The sequence below is a fragment of the Apostichopus japonicus genome, chromosome 9, assembly GCF_037975245.1.
Source record: "Apostichopus japonicus isolate 1M-3 chromosome 9, ASM3797524v1, whole genome shotgun sequence".
Taxonomy (NCBI): domain Eukaryota; kingdom Metazoa; phylum Echinodermata; class Holothuroidea; order Aspidochirotida; family Stichopodidae; genus Apostichopus; species Apostichopus japonicus.
Window position 1 is genome coordinate 2375458 of NC_092569.1, and position 16930 is coordinate 2392387.

General features: G+C 37.0%; 1 protein-coding gene across 1 annotated transcript; it reads right to left on the reverse strand.

Moving 5' to 3' along the window:
* Nucleotides 1–2238: 2238 nt before the first annotated feature.
* On the reverse strand, nucleotides 2239–16916 carry LOC139974410 (ubiquitin-conjugating enzyme E2 W-like). The gene is made up of 6 exons (XM_071981552.1): nucleotides 16772–16916; nucleotides 15394–15485; nucleotides 14144–14246; nucleotides 13065–13220; nucleotides 10952–11027; nucleotides 2239–6278 (listed from the first exon to the last, which is right to left on the reverse strand). The coding sequence occupies exons 1-6, from the start codon at nucleotides 16793–16795 to the stop codon at nucleotides 6265–6267; spliced, it is 465 nt and encodes a 154-aa protein (XP_071837653.1). The 5' UTR covers nucleotides 16796–16916; the 3' UTR covers nucleotides 2239–6264.
* Between the last annotated feature and the right edge of the window lie 14 nt (nucleotides 16917–16930).

Sequence of the window (16930 nt, forward strand, 5' to 3'; positions counted from 1 at the left end):
CGGGCACCTACTGAAAGAAGAATAAATTGCAATGTGTTTTACAATGGTTAAACTTATATTATTATCAATATTGTTGTAACGACTTCCCCAATAATTCTAACCAATATGGAAGGGAATAACACGGAAAATGATTTTATGTTACTGGCATGTAATGTAATAACGGAAGAATACCTATATGATATGCACATTAACATGTGGAACGCGAACAGTTTTGTTATATTTTTCGGGCAAGTCTTTACAGTCCCCCCCCCCCCCCAAGAAAAAAAATCCAACTGGGTTCCTACGCCTATTTAAATAAATGATAAACTTACTAAATTAGGCCTACTGTACATCAAGACCACGTAAATTCCTACGGCTATATATAATGCTGTATATGAACGGTCGAACAAGCTGATTGAAGGCAGAAAGAATGTGCTGCCGTTACGAGTGTATTGGTTGCGCGAACTGTGCATTCGGCTATTTGATCGACGACCAAGGACGTTTATAAGATATGAATTTTTCTGCAAATCAGTAATGACAATGATTTATGAGAGTCAAGCAAATATATAAGAAGATAAAGAACGAACCGGATGATTTTGTGGGATAGTTTTTTCCCCTCCTGCTCGACTTGAAAAGAGCCTAACTCAAAATCAAAACTTATCTTTTTTCAACTTACGGGTTTGACGACAAATTCAAGGGGAGAAGAGAGCTCAGAGTTTGGCAACTGAAGGCCAATGAACATGTTATGTCCATGCGTAGAGGTGTATTCATGGATAAAGATCGGTCTTGTCAAAGGAAATATATGATCAAGGCTAAAATTTTAATTTGATAAAAAAACCGAACATTTGAATCAGTCTGCCGAAAACTATTGGCAAACTACCGGTGATTTGATTAGCTTCGTCTCCAACTCTGACTCTCTCTTTTTAACTAATCTCTTGATCAGTGATGAGACATTGCCTAGGCCTCCCTCGCATTCCCGGAATGAAAGAAACGGTAACCTGATGTGTTAGTTTTATTTATTTGTTTACATCTGTCTTGCGTACAATAGCCGATACAATACGTTTATCTAAGACTTCTTTAGGTAGACGTGTTCGATGATGTCATCATGATGACATCATCGAACACGTCTACCCAGAGAGTTTGGTTAAACATTGAATACATTCCTGATGCGAGTTGGATATAGGATTAATTAAGATACGTATTACCTTTACATATGTATCTTTCACGTTAATTACCTGTTGAGCAACAACAGTCGCGTATCCAGCGTATCCGCGTATCCAGAGGTGAGAGGTGTACACCTCCATCCCACCCACTTTCTTTGCTTTTTTCTTTAACTCCACACATAACATTAAAAGTAGTTATTACCTTTCGTGCAAAGACCTAATTTATAGTCCTAAACAAGCCCTAAATTAAAACCTCACGATTCAACATTTGAGGTCTATTTTCTTCTAGGGGAGCTCCCCAAAACCTCCTTACATGGGGAGTCGACTCTAACGACCCCAGGGCAAACCACTACCCCCGACTCCTTTTCAAATCCTGGATCCGCCCCTGAAAACCAAATTATGGAGAAAACAACCTAAAATATAGTTTAAAGATTTCCGTCTTGTTTGTTGCAGCCTTCGGTTTCTGATCTCGTTCTGTATATTGTCTGTTCAAAAGACAGGACATAACAAATATTTACTACATACGATGGCGTTTACTAGTTATTAACCACCCTCGATTGAATATGTCTGAAAGGACTTGCAATAAATAAATAAATATATGGCTATGATGTTACGACCCCCCCCCCCCCACAGGGCCCACACCCCTAAATCCTGCAATATGCAGAAAGTGATGTACTAGGCAATGATGGGGAATTTATTGTCCCTTGTGTACTACTATAGTAAACCCTTATTTCCAGGGTCAAAGTAATTCTCTTGGTGTTCGATTATTGCCCCAGTCCGACAAAATTGACAATTTTTTTGTTGACATGTTCGTAGAGATCAAAAGCAAACCGGACGTTTCAGTAATGGTAAGTTATGTCTTTGTACAATCGTATGAAAATGTCTCTCTTTATGACCTTTGACATCTCAGGTGACGTGAAATCCCTTATCTTACCTAGAATAAAATGCCATATGGGTCCATGCATAGGATCTCATATTTATGGTGATCCTTTTTTTTGTGGTCAACTGGTCATATACGAAAACATACAGGAGATGATTGGGAAAGCCGCTGGTTCACAAATGAAAATGACAAGAACAGAATAACAGAACGCAAAGATAAAGTTCACCTGAACGGTCGTATTGCGTCATCGAATTTTATTCCTCAAACACAATATACATATCATACTTAAAAGAAGAAGAAGAAGAAAAAAAATTCCAAGTACATATTTTCCTCATATCCTGATTTCTGTCATTACACTTTTAAAAGTATAATAAAGTAAATGTTTTTGCCTTGTAGTAAAGAAAGGTTTCCATTCTTAATAGTCAAGACTAGTGTCCGTAGTTAAGTCAAATTATTGGTAAACAAAAATATAAAACCAAAAAAAAGAATAGAAAACCAGAACAACAAAAAAGTTATACGGGTACAGCGACACTCACATAAACGAACACGTTGGGACCTGGTACTTGACGTCCCGGAATTAAAAAAAAAAAAAAAAAACGTTTTTTTTTTTTTTTTTCAGCACATTTTCTTTAATTTAAAACAATCACGTCTTTTCCTTGAAGGTGTAAGTGAGTAATTAAAGAAATGGAATATTTTCCTCAACAATCATCAAATGTTATTTCACTTCGCATGTGTCTTTTCTCTCTGTTTTTGGTGTGTGTGTCTGTGTTTGTGTGAGTAAAAATGAGGAAAGTTTCAAATAATTTTTTAAACCATTCATAGGTTTTCATGAATTATCCATAACATAGACATATGTACCAAAATTCCATTTGTTTTTCACTTAATTTTTTTTATGAGATTTCACTCGGTATATAGAATCAATCTTTGCTTGGCACACTCAATCTTGCACTTTTAATATGACTGCTCGTGGGAAAAAAAAAACTGTGCATTTTGCTTTATAAGGTAAATCAAATGTGGCAAGATAGATACAAATAAATAAGTAAAATATAATCTTGTAGGCTCAATGTTTTGAGTATTCATACAATGAATAAAACTGTCATTACTTGGAGTATAATAATGACAGTACTTCAAAACATTTCCTGTGTATCACTGTCAACGCCTCTCTCTCACCCCCGCCCCCACAAAAGAAAAACACCCAAAAACTCTCCCCCACTGGTCCCTGAACCATCCAATTTCTTTCTAGAGATCAATATATATAATACATATATATAAAATCCATTGGAAAATAATTAGACCCCCCACCTCCTACTCACCAACCACCCACTTTACAAATGCATATAAATGGGCTCACAATTTTGGGTAAAGTCTAAAGTATGATATAAGTAACAATGTGAAGATGAGTCAAGTAGCAAATGCCGCTAGTTTAAAAACAATAACAAAACTTATGAGAAGGAGAAGTAATAACTTAATTTCAATTGAAAAAATAAAAATGCAAGCATACTGTATATAGGGCTCTTATACAATGTTAGGTTATAGAGTTTTAACCATGGATGTATCACTTAACATTTTACGATTCCTCCCTTGGAATATTTCCTCCTAGTATTGATAGAGTTTTAGACCTTGCTTTTAAAGCTACAGCGGTGGTGAGGCCCAATTATCCTGCCTTGTTATCCTTTATATCAAGCTGGCAAGTGACTGCACCATGTGCAGCTGTACAGCCTCAACATGCAGTGTGAGTTATGTACCTTGATGAGCTTCATGGCAAGTTAGAAATATTGACTAAAGTAATGTCAAACATTGTATGGCAAGTGGCTCAGAAGATTCAACACCTGCAGAGATTTCTCCCAACTCTCCCCCCCCCCCCCCGCTCCCCTCCTTCTTTTCCTCTTCCTTAACCCTTCATCCTTTAAATTTTTCTCATCCTGAGTACTGAGTTGGCCATTAATACTAAAGGGCGTCCATCTAGGATCAAAACTGTAAGGTTCTCAAACTTTTATACATATTCCTAACATATATACAAACTGCTATAATAGAGATAATTTACCCCACACTGGTGCTACAGGGAAATTCCAGTGGCTTTCAGTGTGATACTAACATTGAAAGAGAACGTCACTGTTCGCTCTTGTTTAGAATTTCATCAAAAAATGAGACATTTTCTAAGAATAGTATGTTTCTCATTGGGTAAAATGATTTGTAAAATGTAAAGCAAAACAGAGACATTTATAGAATATTAAGCATTGAGGATTCTGCTGGTTGCCAGATCTGCAAAAATAAAAAATGTCACCAAATCTTTAGAAGTTGTTTCTCCACCATGCAACATGCTTCTAGGATGGGAATTCAGACCTTAAGATGCAGCAAATTTCCAGCAAAATTTTGCATCACAAAGAATTTTAGGCAATACAATATCGAATTCATAAAAACAATAAAAAATTCAATACTAAAGACGAACTCCATGAAAACACCATTTGGATGGTAAGCCACAATTATCTGCATTGTCATTCACTTGTACAATTAGTTAAAGTATATATTATGAACAGAAAACTGAAAACAAAAGTGATGAACGAATTCTGAAAGAGCGAAGATAAAAATATCCTTAAAACGATATTGAACACTATAGTGAGGTCTGGATTACAAGTACAGTAATTTGCTCTGCCCAACAGCAATCTGTCTCAAGTCGAAACCACGTCTTTGACTTGGGTGCGAGAGATAAGCCACATGACCTTGTAGCCAAGGATTGCATCCCTCTTTCAACCAATACGATCCCGAACGGTTTCAGTCGAAAGATTTTTAAAGAACTATGGCTTTTAAGTTTTAACATACCAACTTATTAAATCTTAAAAAGAATTAAATATTAAAGTCAAAAAAAAAAAACAAAAAAAAACTAGAAAATTTGACTAGAAATGGATTTTAATCTGTTTGACATTAGGCTTGCAATTACTGGATTTTGCATTTTTAAATTTAAATTTTGTATTTTTGTTGTTGAAAATATCTTCTATAGAATCTAAAGTTAATCATAATTTCACAAAGGCTTATTACTATTGATATTCCCCTTTGAATAAATGAAGAAATGACTACCACAGTAAATTTGCATTATCAGCCAATATGGATTTCCTCCAACTGCATCATAGCCATAAATTAATAAATAATAAAATGTAAGCTTTTCCCAAAATCCTTCCCCAACTCATAAGGGAAAAGGTCGAAACAGTCCATCAGTTTAACTACATTTGCCAGTGCTACAAATTTTTCCAGTATGTACAATTTTTTTCCATCCCGGATACATCCCTGAAAATTCCTGTAGGGGGGGGGGAGATTCCCCCACCCCAACCACCCTGCTCCTCCTCCACACCTCTGGCTATACCGCTGCAGTAGAGTAAATCTCAAAATGTTACTCTGGTAAATATATACTATTTTGTTTAACATTACCTCATCTCATTCATGAAATTGTGGTCATACTAAAATATCAACGTTATGTTTGTATGGGGCTGCCTTTGATAATTTTAGTCACAACACGAGGCATACTCAAGGGTATATCGTGTGAGAAACACATACAAACCGATGTGACTTGCTGAAAAAAATGATATTCATTTATACTTTAGGTACATATAATGTAATCCTGTATGAGTGATTTTTTTTTTTATTTTCCTTAAAATGATCACTGATTTCCTACATTTCGATCAAAGTTTCGACGTGTTACATTCAATCTTGAGTATCTGACATGGGAGGTCTGGGTAAAACCTTGCAGCCTCTCCAAAAATCTTGACAAAACTTTGACACCATCAAGATATCAAATAATTCCCAAGTGGAAACGGTGACATTAGATTCTGCAGAGGTGATGGAGACGTCTGTCATTTGGAAAGACTGTGTTGCAAAAGTACACGCGATAAAACCGGCCTTGGACCGCAACATTTCTTCCAGGCGAACTAATTTGCATGTAGCATGTTACACCTGTTTTCGATTGAGTACTCTGGCGTTAACGATTCAAAGATAAGATCAATTTTTGTTCTCTTCCTTTCAGTCTGCTAGTTTTTAAGTATGTCATCTTCTCCGATGAAGCAAATTTATAATAAACTAACAGTAATGAAACCAAAAAAAATAATCATTAGTTTAGTCTTCTTTGAAAAAAAAACAAAAATACAAAGCTCTGAATGGCTCTCTTTTTTCCATAGTAACTATGGCATCTTCACTGCTTCAAAGCTAAGTTGTAGGTTGTGATTTGCAGACTTATCTCTAGTACTGTGGCTGTCATACAGAATCATCTGAAAGGGAAAAACGAGGGCAGAATCGTTAAAACAACTTACAGTGCAAAACGTTTTGCAAGATCAGATTTCCTACTAGACAAAGATGCGAGAATGAAGATATGAAAATGGAGCGGGCAGATTGTCATCTTCAGTGTCACAGAAGATGATTAATATGAGACATCCGATAATATTCTGAGAAATCAGATAAATTTATCAAGATTTTTTTCTCTTTTTCCTATTAAAGACTATGCTGGTTTTTTTGGTTGATAATATAGAGAATAATTTTTTTTTTGGCCTTTTTTTTACAGTATGGATAACATGTTTACTTGTTAGATGGAACCTAACAAAATTGGATGACCTTCAAACTTTGGATGGGTACAATGAGAGAGAGGGCGGTAGACCAGAATGGACTAGTCTCTTGGGAGAGGAAAGTGCTCAAGAGGTTACCAAGTGCTCTAGACACGGTGGAACGAGAGTGCAGTTGAGAGGAGACAGGTAAGTGATTTTTGCAAATAAATTACTTTCTTCCCAAATACAGCTTCTCTCTCCAGACTCCCCAAGGAAACCCTTGTGTATTTTGCAAGGGTTAAGAGAATTGAACTGCGACACCAAATGGGGGCATATTCCATTACTTGTGTTTCCTTAATTGTTGAGCATTTTCATTATCATCAATTAAGCTCCAATAAACAAACACACCTTCAATCTCAAATTAAAACTAATTCCCCCCAAAATGGAGGCTTTTGGCAAAGCATTCAATCTTAGTACATCACCGCACAGGGGTGTAAGGATTAACTGGGGGGCCCCAAGAATTAAATGGAGCCCCTTAAAGCGAAGGAAGTGAGCGAGTTCAAGCCTGCACTAGAGCAATGAGATTCCATTCCCATAGCTTTTTAATGATATTGAACCTGTCACACATTTGATCGGAGTGTGCTGTCCACACCACTTTATATCTTTCATTTGTTTTGCTTCCCCCTCGTAATCCCCCGGCGTCACGCCGCCTGTCTTACAGACTTATCTGTAGAATATATTTTTCTGGAACACTAACAAATTGGGCGAACACGTTCTTCCAGAGTTTTGTTACAATCTGACCATCGGTGCACAGGAAGCTGCCATGGGATACGAGATAAAATCTCTCTCTGTGTGTTGCGTGATTCACACTCAATTATCAGTCAATCCTGACTGAGAATTCTCCCTTTCAAATCAAATTTCAGTCGCCAGGTGTAATATCAAGAACCTTCCCCCTCCAGGCCGTCCGGAGGGGGAGAAATCTGGGTGACTTGACAGGTGTGAATTTAATTAGAACATTCCCAAAGCGGCTTTCCAGGTCTTCAACGTCCATAATGAAGTAGTCTGAGTGATCGCTTTATTGTCGAATCGCGAGCAAAACTTCACGATACCGATACTTTGAGTATCTAAGACTTAAAAGAATTTGAATTATCAGGGCTGCAGTTCCAGAAAGGATCGGTAATTTCAGGACAGGTTTTGCTGACCGTCCAGAAAATACCAGTTTTCTTCTGAAGAGTTTAATACGTAAAAAAAAAGAAGGAAATAATAGGTATTCCGAGGCGAATCACGATTAACATTTTAACGGCTGGTTTGACCAGTTGCGCTATGTACACGAAACTGGAAAGTACTTAGATTAAAGTTTTATATTTTATTTTATATTATTTGTGAGAAATCTAAATTGCCAATTTACATCAGAAGAAAAAACAGTTGTATGGCAAAATTATGAACTGAAGCAAAGAAAAGCAAGGCGGCTATGACTATGTGGTTTTGGAGAATTTCTTTAATGACACAATGTTGTTCTTGCTGTCTATCTAGCAGGAATTGTAATACTTAATACCATAAATGTCACAGCTTGGAGGAACTTTTGTCTTCATTTCCTTTGCAACACTCTACTTAATAATTTGTTTCATATGCTTAGCAGGCACAAAGGCTTTGGGATGTCACTGTACACCTTCTAAGTGTAAACGTCACAGTGTGGAGACTCCCCCCCCCCCCCCATTATTTAGCTTTCTCGCACACTGTCTAATAAACTTGATACATTGCTGAGCTTCTCCTTGAGTACCCTCTCATTAATAATTTGTTTCATATCCTTAGCATGCACCTTCCTATGAGGTGTCATTGATACTCATTGTACACCTTCTAAGTGTAAAGATGACAGTGAGGAGACTTCCCCCCTCCCCCCCCCCCCCCCCCAGTTATTAGCTTTCTCTCACATTGTCTAATAAACATGATTCATTGCTGATCTTTTCCTTGAGTACACTCTCCTTAATAATTTGTTGCATATCCTTAGCATGCACCTTCCTATGGGGTGTCATTGATACTAATGGTACACCTTCTAAGTGTTAACGTCACAGTGTGGAGCCTCCCCCTCCCCCCTGTTATTTAGCATTCTCTCATATTGTCTAATAAACACGAATCATTGCTGATCTTTACCTTGAGGACCCTCTCCTTAATAATTTGTTTCATATCCTTAGCACTCACCTTCCTATGGGGTGTCATTGATACTCATTGTACACCTTCTAAGTGTAAAGATGACAGTGTGGAGCCTCCCCCTCCCCCCTTGTTATTTAGCATTCTCTCATATTGTCTAATAAACAAGAATCATTGCTGATCTTTACCTTGAGGACCCTCTCCTTAATAATTTGTTTCATATCCTTAGCATGCACCTTCCTATGGGGTGTCATTGATACTCATTGTACACCTTCTAAGTGTAAAGATGACAGTGAGGAGACTCCCCCCCCCCCGGTTATTTAGCTTTCTCTCACATTGTCTAATAAACATGATTCATTGCTGATCTTTTCCTCGAGTACACTCTCCTTAATAATTTGTTGCATATCCTTAGCATGCACCTTCCTATGGGGTGTCATTGATACTAATGGTACACCTCTAAGTGTTAACGTCACAGTGTGGAGCCTCCCCCTCCCCCCTGTTATTTAGCATTCTCTCATATTGTCTAATAAACATGAATCATTGCTGATCTTTACCTTGAGGACCCTCTCCTTAATAATTTGTTTCATATCCTTAGCATGCACCTTCCTATGGGGTGTCATTGATACTCATTGTACACCTTCTAAGTGTTAAGGTCACAGTGTGTAGACTCTCCCCCCTGCCCCCCCCCCCCCTTTATCTAGCTTTCTCTCACATTGTCTAATAAACAAGATACATTGCTGATCTTCTCCTTGAGTACCCTCTCGTTAATAATTTGTTTCATATCCTTAGCATGCACCTTCCTATGGGTTGTCATTGATACTCATTGTACACCTTCTAAGTGTATATAAGTGTAACCGTCACAGTGTGGAGACTCCCCCCCCTCCCCCTTCCCCGTTATTTAGCTTTCTCTCACATTGTCTAATAAACACAATACAGTGCTGATCTTCTACTTGAGTTCCCTCTCTATAATATTGTTTTTCATATCCTTAGCATGCACCTTCCTATGGGGTGTCATTGATACTCATTGTACACCTTCTAAGTGTTAACGTCACAGTGTGGAGACTCTTTCCCCATTATTTAGCATGCTCTCACATTGTCTAATAAACACGATACATTGCTGATCTTTTCCTTGAGTACACTCTCCTGAATAATTTGTTTCATATCCTTAGTATTTGTGTTCTCATGGGGTGTAATTGTGCAAACATTACAGCGTGGAGGATGTTTTCATTATTTAGCATTCTGTCACATAGACACATGAACACGATACATTGCTTCTTTTCTCCATTAGGTACACACTTTAACAAGCTGTTACAGACCCTTACTCTATCCGTTCTTATGGGCATGAAACAATGCATTGTTTAGTGAAAGATAATGCCAAAAGATGTTTTCATTATTTAGAAATGATCTCTCATACAGCTTGATAAAGACAATAATTTGTTTTGCTCCTCCTGTGATACACACTTTAACAATTTCTCATATCCTTGCTCTGTCTGTTCTTATGTTCATGAATATTGAAACCATACATTGTTTAGTGAAAAACTGTCACAGTATGAAGGTGTGAGTTCACTTCTTCTTTTCAAACATGCTTAGATTCTAAATTTTTAAAACATCTTTGTGATACTGTTAGTGTTCATACAGGGTAATATCATATATATATATATAGCATGGAGAATGCATCAATTATTTAGAATTCTCTCAGGCATGTGAACAAAGATGATGGATGGGTTTCCATATTTAGTTTAGTTTAGTTATTTCTACCATTTCACAACATGCAAAACAAAAAGAAGTTTCAATACTATTTTACATACAGTACGTGCATAGATGAGACATGGTTTGGATCGTTTGTTAAGGCTGATGCTGATGTAGTATTAACAAAACAGATAATGTGATGGTAGAGGAACCAGAATAAGCTAGTATGGTCCCCCCTCCCCCCCCCCCAAAAAAAAAGAAAAAAAGAAGTTAAACCTATTAAATACATGTTAATTCTGACTTCCTTGACTTGCAAAACTTTACATTGATCTACATATCACTACTTATGAACATATACATTAAAATTTGTAGACATTTGTTTATATTCACATATATGCATTAAACATATACACACAATTACACACATACATACACACATGGAGGCAGGAATAGTTACATAACAAGAATTACGTAATGTCACTGGTGAAGTGTGAGTTTCCTTTATTAAACTTCTTCTTGCTATTTTCCCCCCTTTTTTTTGGTTAAATTTGTACAAAAATACTTACCGTGGTACCACCACTTTGTTTTCTTTGGACTCTTATTGCACGTACGAACATAAAATGAGTTATCAGGGGGATGTTTCTGAAAAGAAAATGAAATGAAAATTTCAAAGCATCTTTACAGGGTTTTCATTTACAGCTTTTAGAATCAAACAAGAAGGTAACGACAACATATCTAGAAAGACCAATATTCTAAATGATATGACTAGATGCAAACCTAGGTGCAATATAAACATAGTCTTCACCGTTACAAACAAAGTTGACTATGACGAGGAATAATTTACTGTTCAAATTTTGTGCAGCAGTTTTGAAAGCTTTGATCATTGTCTCTTCACAATTTATACTTCTGTCCCTGTGAACGAAAACAGCTAAACATCGTTACACCTGTATAGCAATCTGTTCATTTTGCAATGCGAATACCAGACTAACTATTCACTGTATGATTGTTAAGATATCATTAAAATATCCAAGGTCAGAAAATAATAAATAGGTTTATTCTTTTTTTTCTTGATTTTGCCACAAGTAAACCTTAAAGAGAGAAGGAAAGAGACTGTTAACATCCTGCATATATACCGCAAAAAGCCTGCACAGGTAAATTGATAAATGTTTATACAGGGCTTCATTTTGAGCCTAGCAGGGTGCAGTTATAGGGCCTGAGTTTAGAGTTTGATTCTTGAAGGGTCTTTGTCAGAGGCTAACTGAGGCAATGGATAGAAAATCATGGTAGGGTTAAATGGACAAGAAGGACAATCATAATATAATAAGGACAACTGAACATGATAATAATGAGCAGGGAGGGGGAAGGGCTGCAGGAGATAAACTGAGCAAAGGAGAGTTAACAATGAAATTGAGGTAGCGAGGAAACAAAGGGGATATTAGGAAGGAGAAAAGAGGGAGTGGGGATGGACAAGTGGGGTGGTAAAGAAAGGAGGGAGAGGGGGAGATTTCATGCAAACTGTATCAGTCATGTAACATGTCTTTTGTAAAATTTGGATGCCTTGTTGAGTTGTGCCATACATATAGTGGCTTGGGAGGTTGAAGTGTCACACCATCTGGGGCTTCAGTCTTCATAGAGTTGACTGACTGTCGATCTATGGACATAGATCCATTTCTTTTTGATTTCTTTTTTCTCATCTTTATCATTTGTACATTTATGTAAAGTGTTTTCGATCTTGCTCGGAGAAAGGAAACAATGACAAAACTAAAAGAACAAGCAAGAACCCAAATGAAAAGCATTAGTTGAATAAGAACAAGCAAGAACTTAATGCTGATTTTAATTGCTCATTACTTATATAAGACCTTCTATTATGTGCATTGAAGAAAATTGCATTTTCATTTTGTAAAAGGAAATTTCAACTTTTTTTAAACAAAAAAATGTAATACTGTATAGATCAATTTCTATCAAGCAATGATTCTATGGCCCCAGATTCACAGTCATAGAAGTTTTGTCTTCTTACTTGAGGAAGTTTTTTGTCGGATTTAAAACTGAATACTTCATTAATTATAACCAAATGCTTGCAACTGTCGGTCTGTAAGTTATATTGGGGGGAGGGGGGGGGGGGGGGAGTATCCAAATACAGGTATTTGTAGGAATTGAAGTAAGGATCAGACAGGGCAAAACAACTTTCTTGGGCAAGTTAGATATTGCATTTGAATCTTATTGAAATGGCAGAGCACCAAAGCAGTTTTTCAGCTTTCAAAATGCCACCGGGGAAATTTTCAATAATCTGAAATGTCTTCAAGACATTTTTTTTATTCTCTGAGAGAATACTTGTACGGAAATGTCATAAGATCGTCAACTTGAGCCATACGCCTTAATTTTTACATAGTTTTCTGATGCAAGTATCACTTGGTGTTTCAAAATAATTTTCAGCCCTGATCAAGATAATTATGAGGACACCTACGACATCTTGGTTAAAAGGGCAAAGCCCTTTTGGCCTTTGGTAATGGACGATTTTTATCTTTTTTAAGGACATTACGGCAAGTGGATGAGGTCAGCTATGGCAACGTGCCATGTGGCCCCTGGGCTTATTTCAAGCCCTGTTGTACAGGGGACAATGCAACACAAGAGTAACTCTGCCTTCCTATAAATGTCATTTTACATTTTTGTCAAACTAACCTTTTCTGTACAGCTGCTAAGCATGCTTAGTATACTTAAGCAAACAGATTGAACCGAGAGAGCCGGTGACCAGTCTTCGGTGAGAATTGACAGACAGATGTGTCCATTGCTGTATATATGTGGATGGACCGGAATTTGAGTTCCCACAAACATTACCTGTCGAAGACATAGAACGCAAAGGGTTTACGACGAGGTACAAACTCAAAAGAGCAATGACATTATTCATGAGCTGCTTATCAATGAATGCAAGAAAGTATTTTAGGCTAGCTGAACCCTCTTCGTATCTATAGGTATTTAAATGAAACAAGCACATTTATTGGGAAACATATTAAATGGCAGAATTGACAGTAACAAGAAAGTCTTGACCAGTATGAAAGTCGAAAGATCTTATCAGGTTTTGGTTAAAATATTATGGCACATAATATCACATTAAAGAGAAGATTTATAGGAAAAGTCCAAGTTCCGAAAAACTCCTTTTCAAAGCAAAAGTTAGTAAGAAAGAAATATCTGCTCTATTTCAATTTTGTGTGGTTTTATCTGTATTTTTTACTAACTTAACATATTGCCAAGCTAATCAAATCAAACATTCCTAACATATATTTGTGTGAGCACAAATGGGTACACCTGAAGAAGATTTTCAAGGACAAAATTGTGATTTTAACAAATTTATAGGTGTGACAAATTCCTCCCACTACTGTACTTATAAGTTTCAGAGCCACAACCCCTCCCCCTCCCTCCAGGCCTTTCTCCATCAATAACACCAAGACCAGGCCTGTAGGCACTTGTCAAATCTGGAGGGGCAGAGTGTTTGTTTGGAAGGGCAGAATTGTTTTTGTTTGAGAGGGGGATTTGCATGGATCCACCATATGGCTCCACTACTGCAACCATAAACTTGACAAAAAATGGGGTGTACAATCAACATTTTTGGGAGCATAGTCCCAGAATCCCCCACCACCCCCCCCCCCCTCCCCGACCAAGGCAGAATGAAAACATGGCAGGTGGAACAATTTTGTATCATTGAGCCACACACAGTACTGCAAGTTGATTGTTGCATTACTATTCAGTAACGTTTAACTCACCTCTGGGGAATCGAACGGATATCTACTGGAGAATTTAAATTGGAGCTGAAATTTCTCACCATGGTAAAGAGAATCCTCTGCCCCTTCTATATGAACAATCCATCTAAAAGGAAATATAATGATGGAAGTAAAATAAAAGATATCAGAGGACTTTAAATTGACTCAATAAGCAGAGCTACAAAGTTGCAGTTCACTCCCAGACACATTACACATTACAGTGCATGACAGTACTACACTACCATACAGTACACTATAGTATACTACAGTGCAGTACTACAGTAGAGTACACTACAGTACAGTACACACAGAAGGGTTACACTGTACAACCGTACCTTTACACAGTACTATAAAAGCTCCTGATTACACAGGCCTGCTGTAATGTTATGGAATGGTTGTTTTTATGCAATCCCTATCTAATGAGCAGCATTTCATACTTTACTGCTATGCCTGATAGTGGCCACATATCTGGTCACTCCTAGTAATATTTGCAGGGATAGTGTCTGACTGTTAAATTTAAGTACTATCTAGCAAGAAGCTGTTCACCCCTTCTAGTGATTGTGGCTCCCAATATTATGGAAAGATAGTATAGAGGCAATCACTACTGATACCATCTCAGAGAAGGACTACTTATAAATTTCAATTGTATTACTGACAATGACTATCTGGTCACTCCTATTATTGACGGGTACTGACTATTAATTTCTGCTACTGTTTCACGTAATGAGGGTCTATTCTCACTTTCTATTGAATTTGACTCTCAATATTATGGAGATAATGTACGATACAGTGCTGTCTGTAAAATTGTGTGATTTTGTCAGGAAAATCTTGTCTTTTGTTTACAAAAGTTCTCCCAGTATTTGGGAACATGAAAGATCTTGCTGGGGAGATCCTGTGACATTCCATCAGGGATGTCTTGTTGATTCATGTTCTCTAGGTTTGCATTAGTGTCAGTTTTATGGTGCCTTTATTGCTGCCTTTAGTGGTGACAGTGGTGCCCTTAGTGGCAACTTAGTGGTGGCAACTTAGTGGTTACTAAGTTGCAAACATTTTATTCACAATTGAGTGCCACTCACACCAACTTTTTGTTCACTATAAACACAGTCTAGTCTCAGTGTCTGGTTACAAATTATTGGAAGTTTTGACCTCCAATAAAGAACTTTTTTTCGGCAAGTTTTAGCATGCTATAATTGCAATCAGTTACTTTGAATGGTTACTACTTTTTAAAAAGAGAAGCATATGAAGTCACATACGTAGTGAGAGTGTTGGTAACTGATTCGGTATCTATAGCCATCCCTTTAGGAGGTTCATTTTGAAACTGCATGAGCTCCTTCTGCAATCGCTTCTGTAAATAACAAAGAGGAATAAAAAACCGATACAGTGATTTAACATTGAAGAACTTTGTGTATAGTCAGATTTTTGGAATAACATTGAGAGATCTATGTATGGTTCACAGTATCTGTTAAAAAGTGATGAGATCATGACATGGTATGTGACAAATAAAATGATATCATAAAACAATTGATATAACAATATCAATATTTTCAACTCGAATTCAATTATGATTCACTGATCAACACAGATCTTGGCTTCAGGAAGAAGCCATCATTGGCTTATCAAAGCCGCAAGCTGACCAAAGTCAGTCTCTTAGATTCATATTTTAACGTCCACGATTATCAATTGTAATTTGTCAACAACTCTGTAACTGGACGACATACATCGAACTCGGGACCTTCTAATTGAAAGGCACCAGCGTTAACTACTGAGCTAACAACACTCCCTGGATACTGAGGGCATTAAAATTTTGCTCTGTGGATAGTTCTGTTCTTCATGTTCATTATTTCATCCAGATTTCACCAGAACAGAGAAAGAATTATAGCTGTAAATAGTAGTGCGTGAAACTGCTTGAAGGACAGAACGATTTCCCAAACTTTGCACACACTAAGAAGTTTACTGTTTAATCTATTTAAATGGTTGAAATAGTTCATGAAAATGTCTCAAATTTCATTTTATTCTTTCTCCTTGTTTGACTGGCATTTTTGGCCGTCTTTGCTAGTGCTCTGTACATTAAAATGGCGATGGAAAAAGTTGATAAAATTTGAATTAAAAATATGGCAACTCGTTTTTCAGTGCAGGTACATATAATGTAGTGAGCGAAGTAAGGGGATATATGCAAATTATCATATACCACTTATCACTATACATAACTTTATATATATTGTAGCAGAATAGGATTGAGTAACATATGGCCAAAGAATCTATAGGCCTTGTTGGGTTTTATGTTGAATGCATATCTACAGTTATCCTGGGGTCCAGGCTGAAATAAGCAAACAGGTACCAGTTCTCAACACTGATACTGCTGGTATAAGTCTTAATGAACTTAACAGTCGCAGTAAATGCCGTACAGAAGTGTATTAACAGGCCATCCACGACTCAATGGCAAAATAAAAGAAAATTATCGCGAAACCGGGCCCATCAATATCGAACATATTGGAGTTAAAAGGAAAGATGCGGAACTATTATTAAAAGCTAATAACATACCTCCTAAAGTGTACGAATGCTAAGCAACTGTAAATTTCTAGCAGTAAAGTTAATTATTTTGCCTAAGAATGTAAATAAGATGAAGCAAACCTGCATTGCAGTGTTAGAGAACATTTTTACATGACCGCCGATTTGTTTTGCTTGGTAGGCAGGGTCATCTCAGGTCAATATACTGTTTATCTAAACGGCTGTTGACGAATTCTATGGTTTAAGAAGGAACCAATCAGCGGCGAGGTAAATACGGTCCTG

Excerpts from the sequence above, each read along its gene's own strand:
- LOC139974410 (XM_071981552.1), bottom strand. The coding sequence starts at position 16,795 with ATGTTCTCTAACACTGCAATGCAG. Across the intron at positions 13,221-14,143 it reads ATCCGTTCGATTCCCCAGAG|GTAATGTTTGTGGGAACTCA; the intron begins GTGAGTTAAACG and ends TGTCTTCGACAG. Across the intron at positions 11,028-13,064 it reads TTAGCAGCTGTACAGAAAAG|AAACATCCCCCTGATAACTC; the intron begins GTTAGTTTGACA and ends TTTTCTTTTCAG.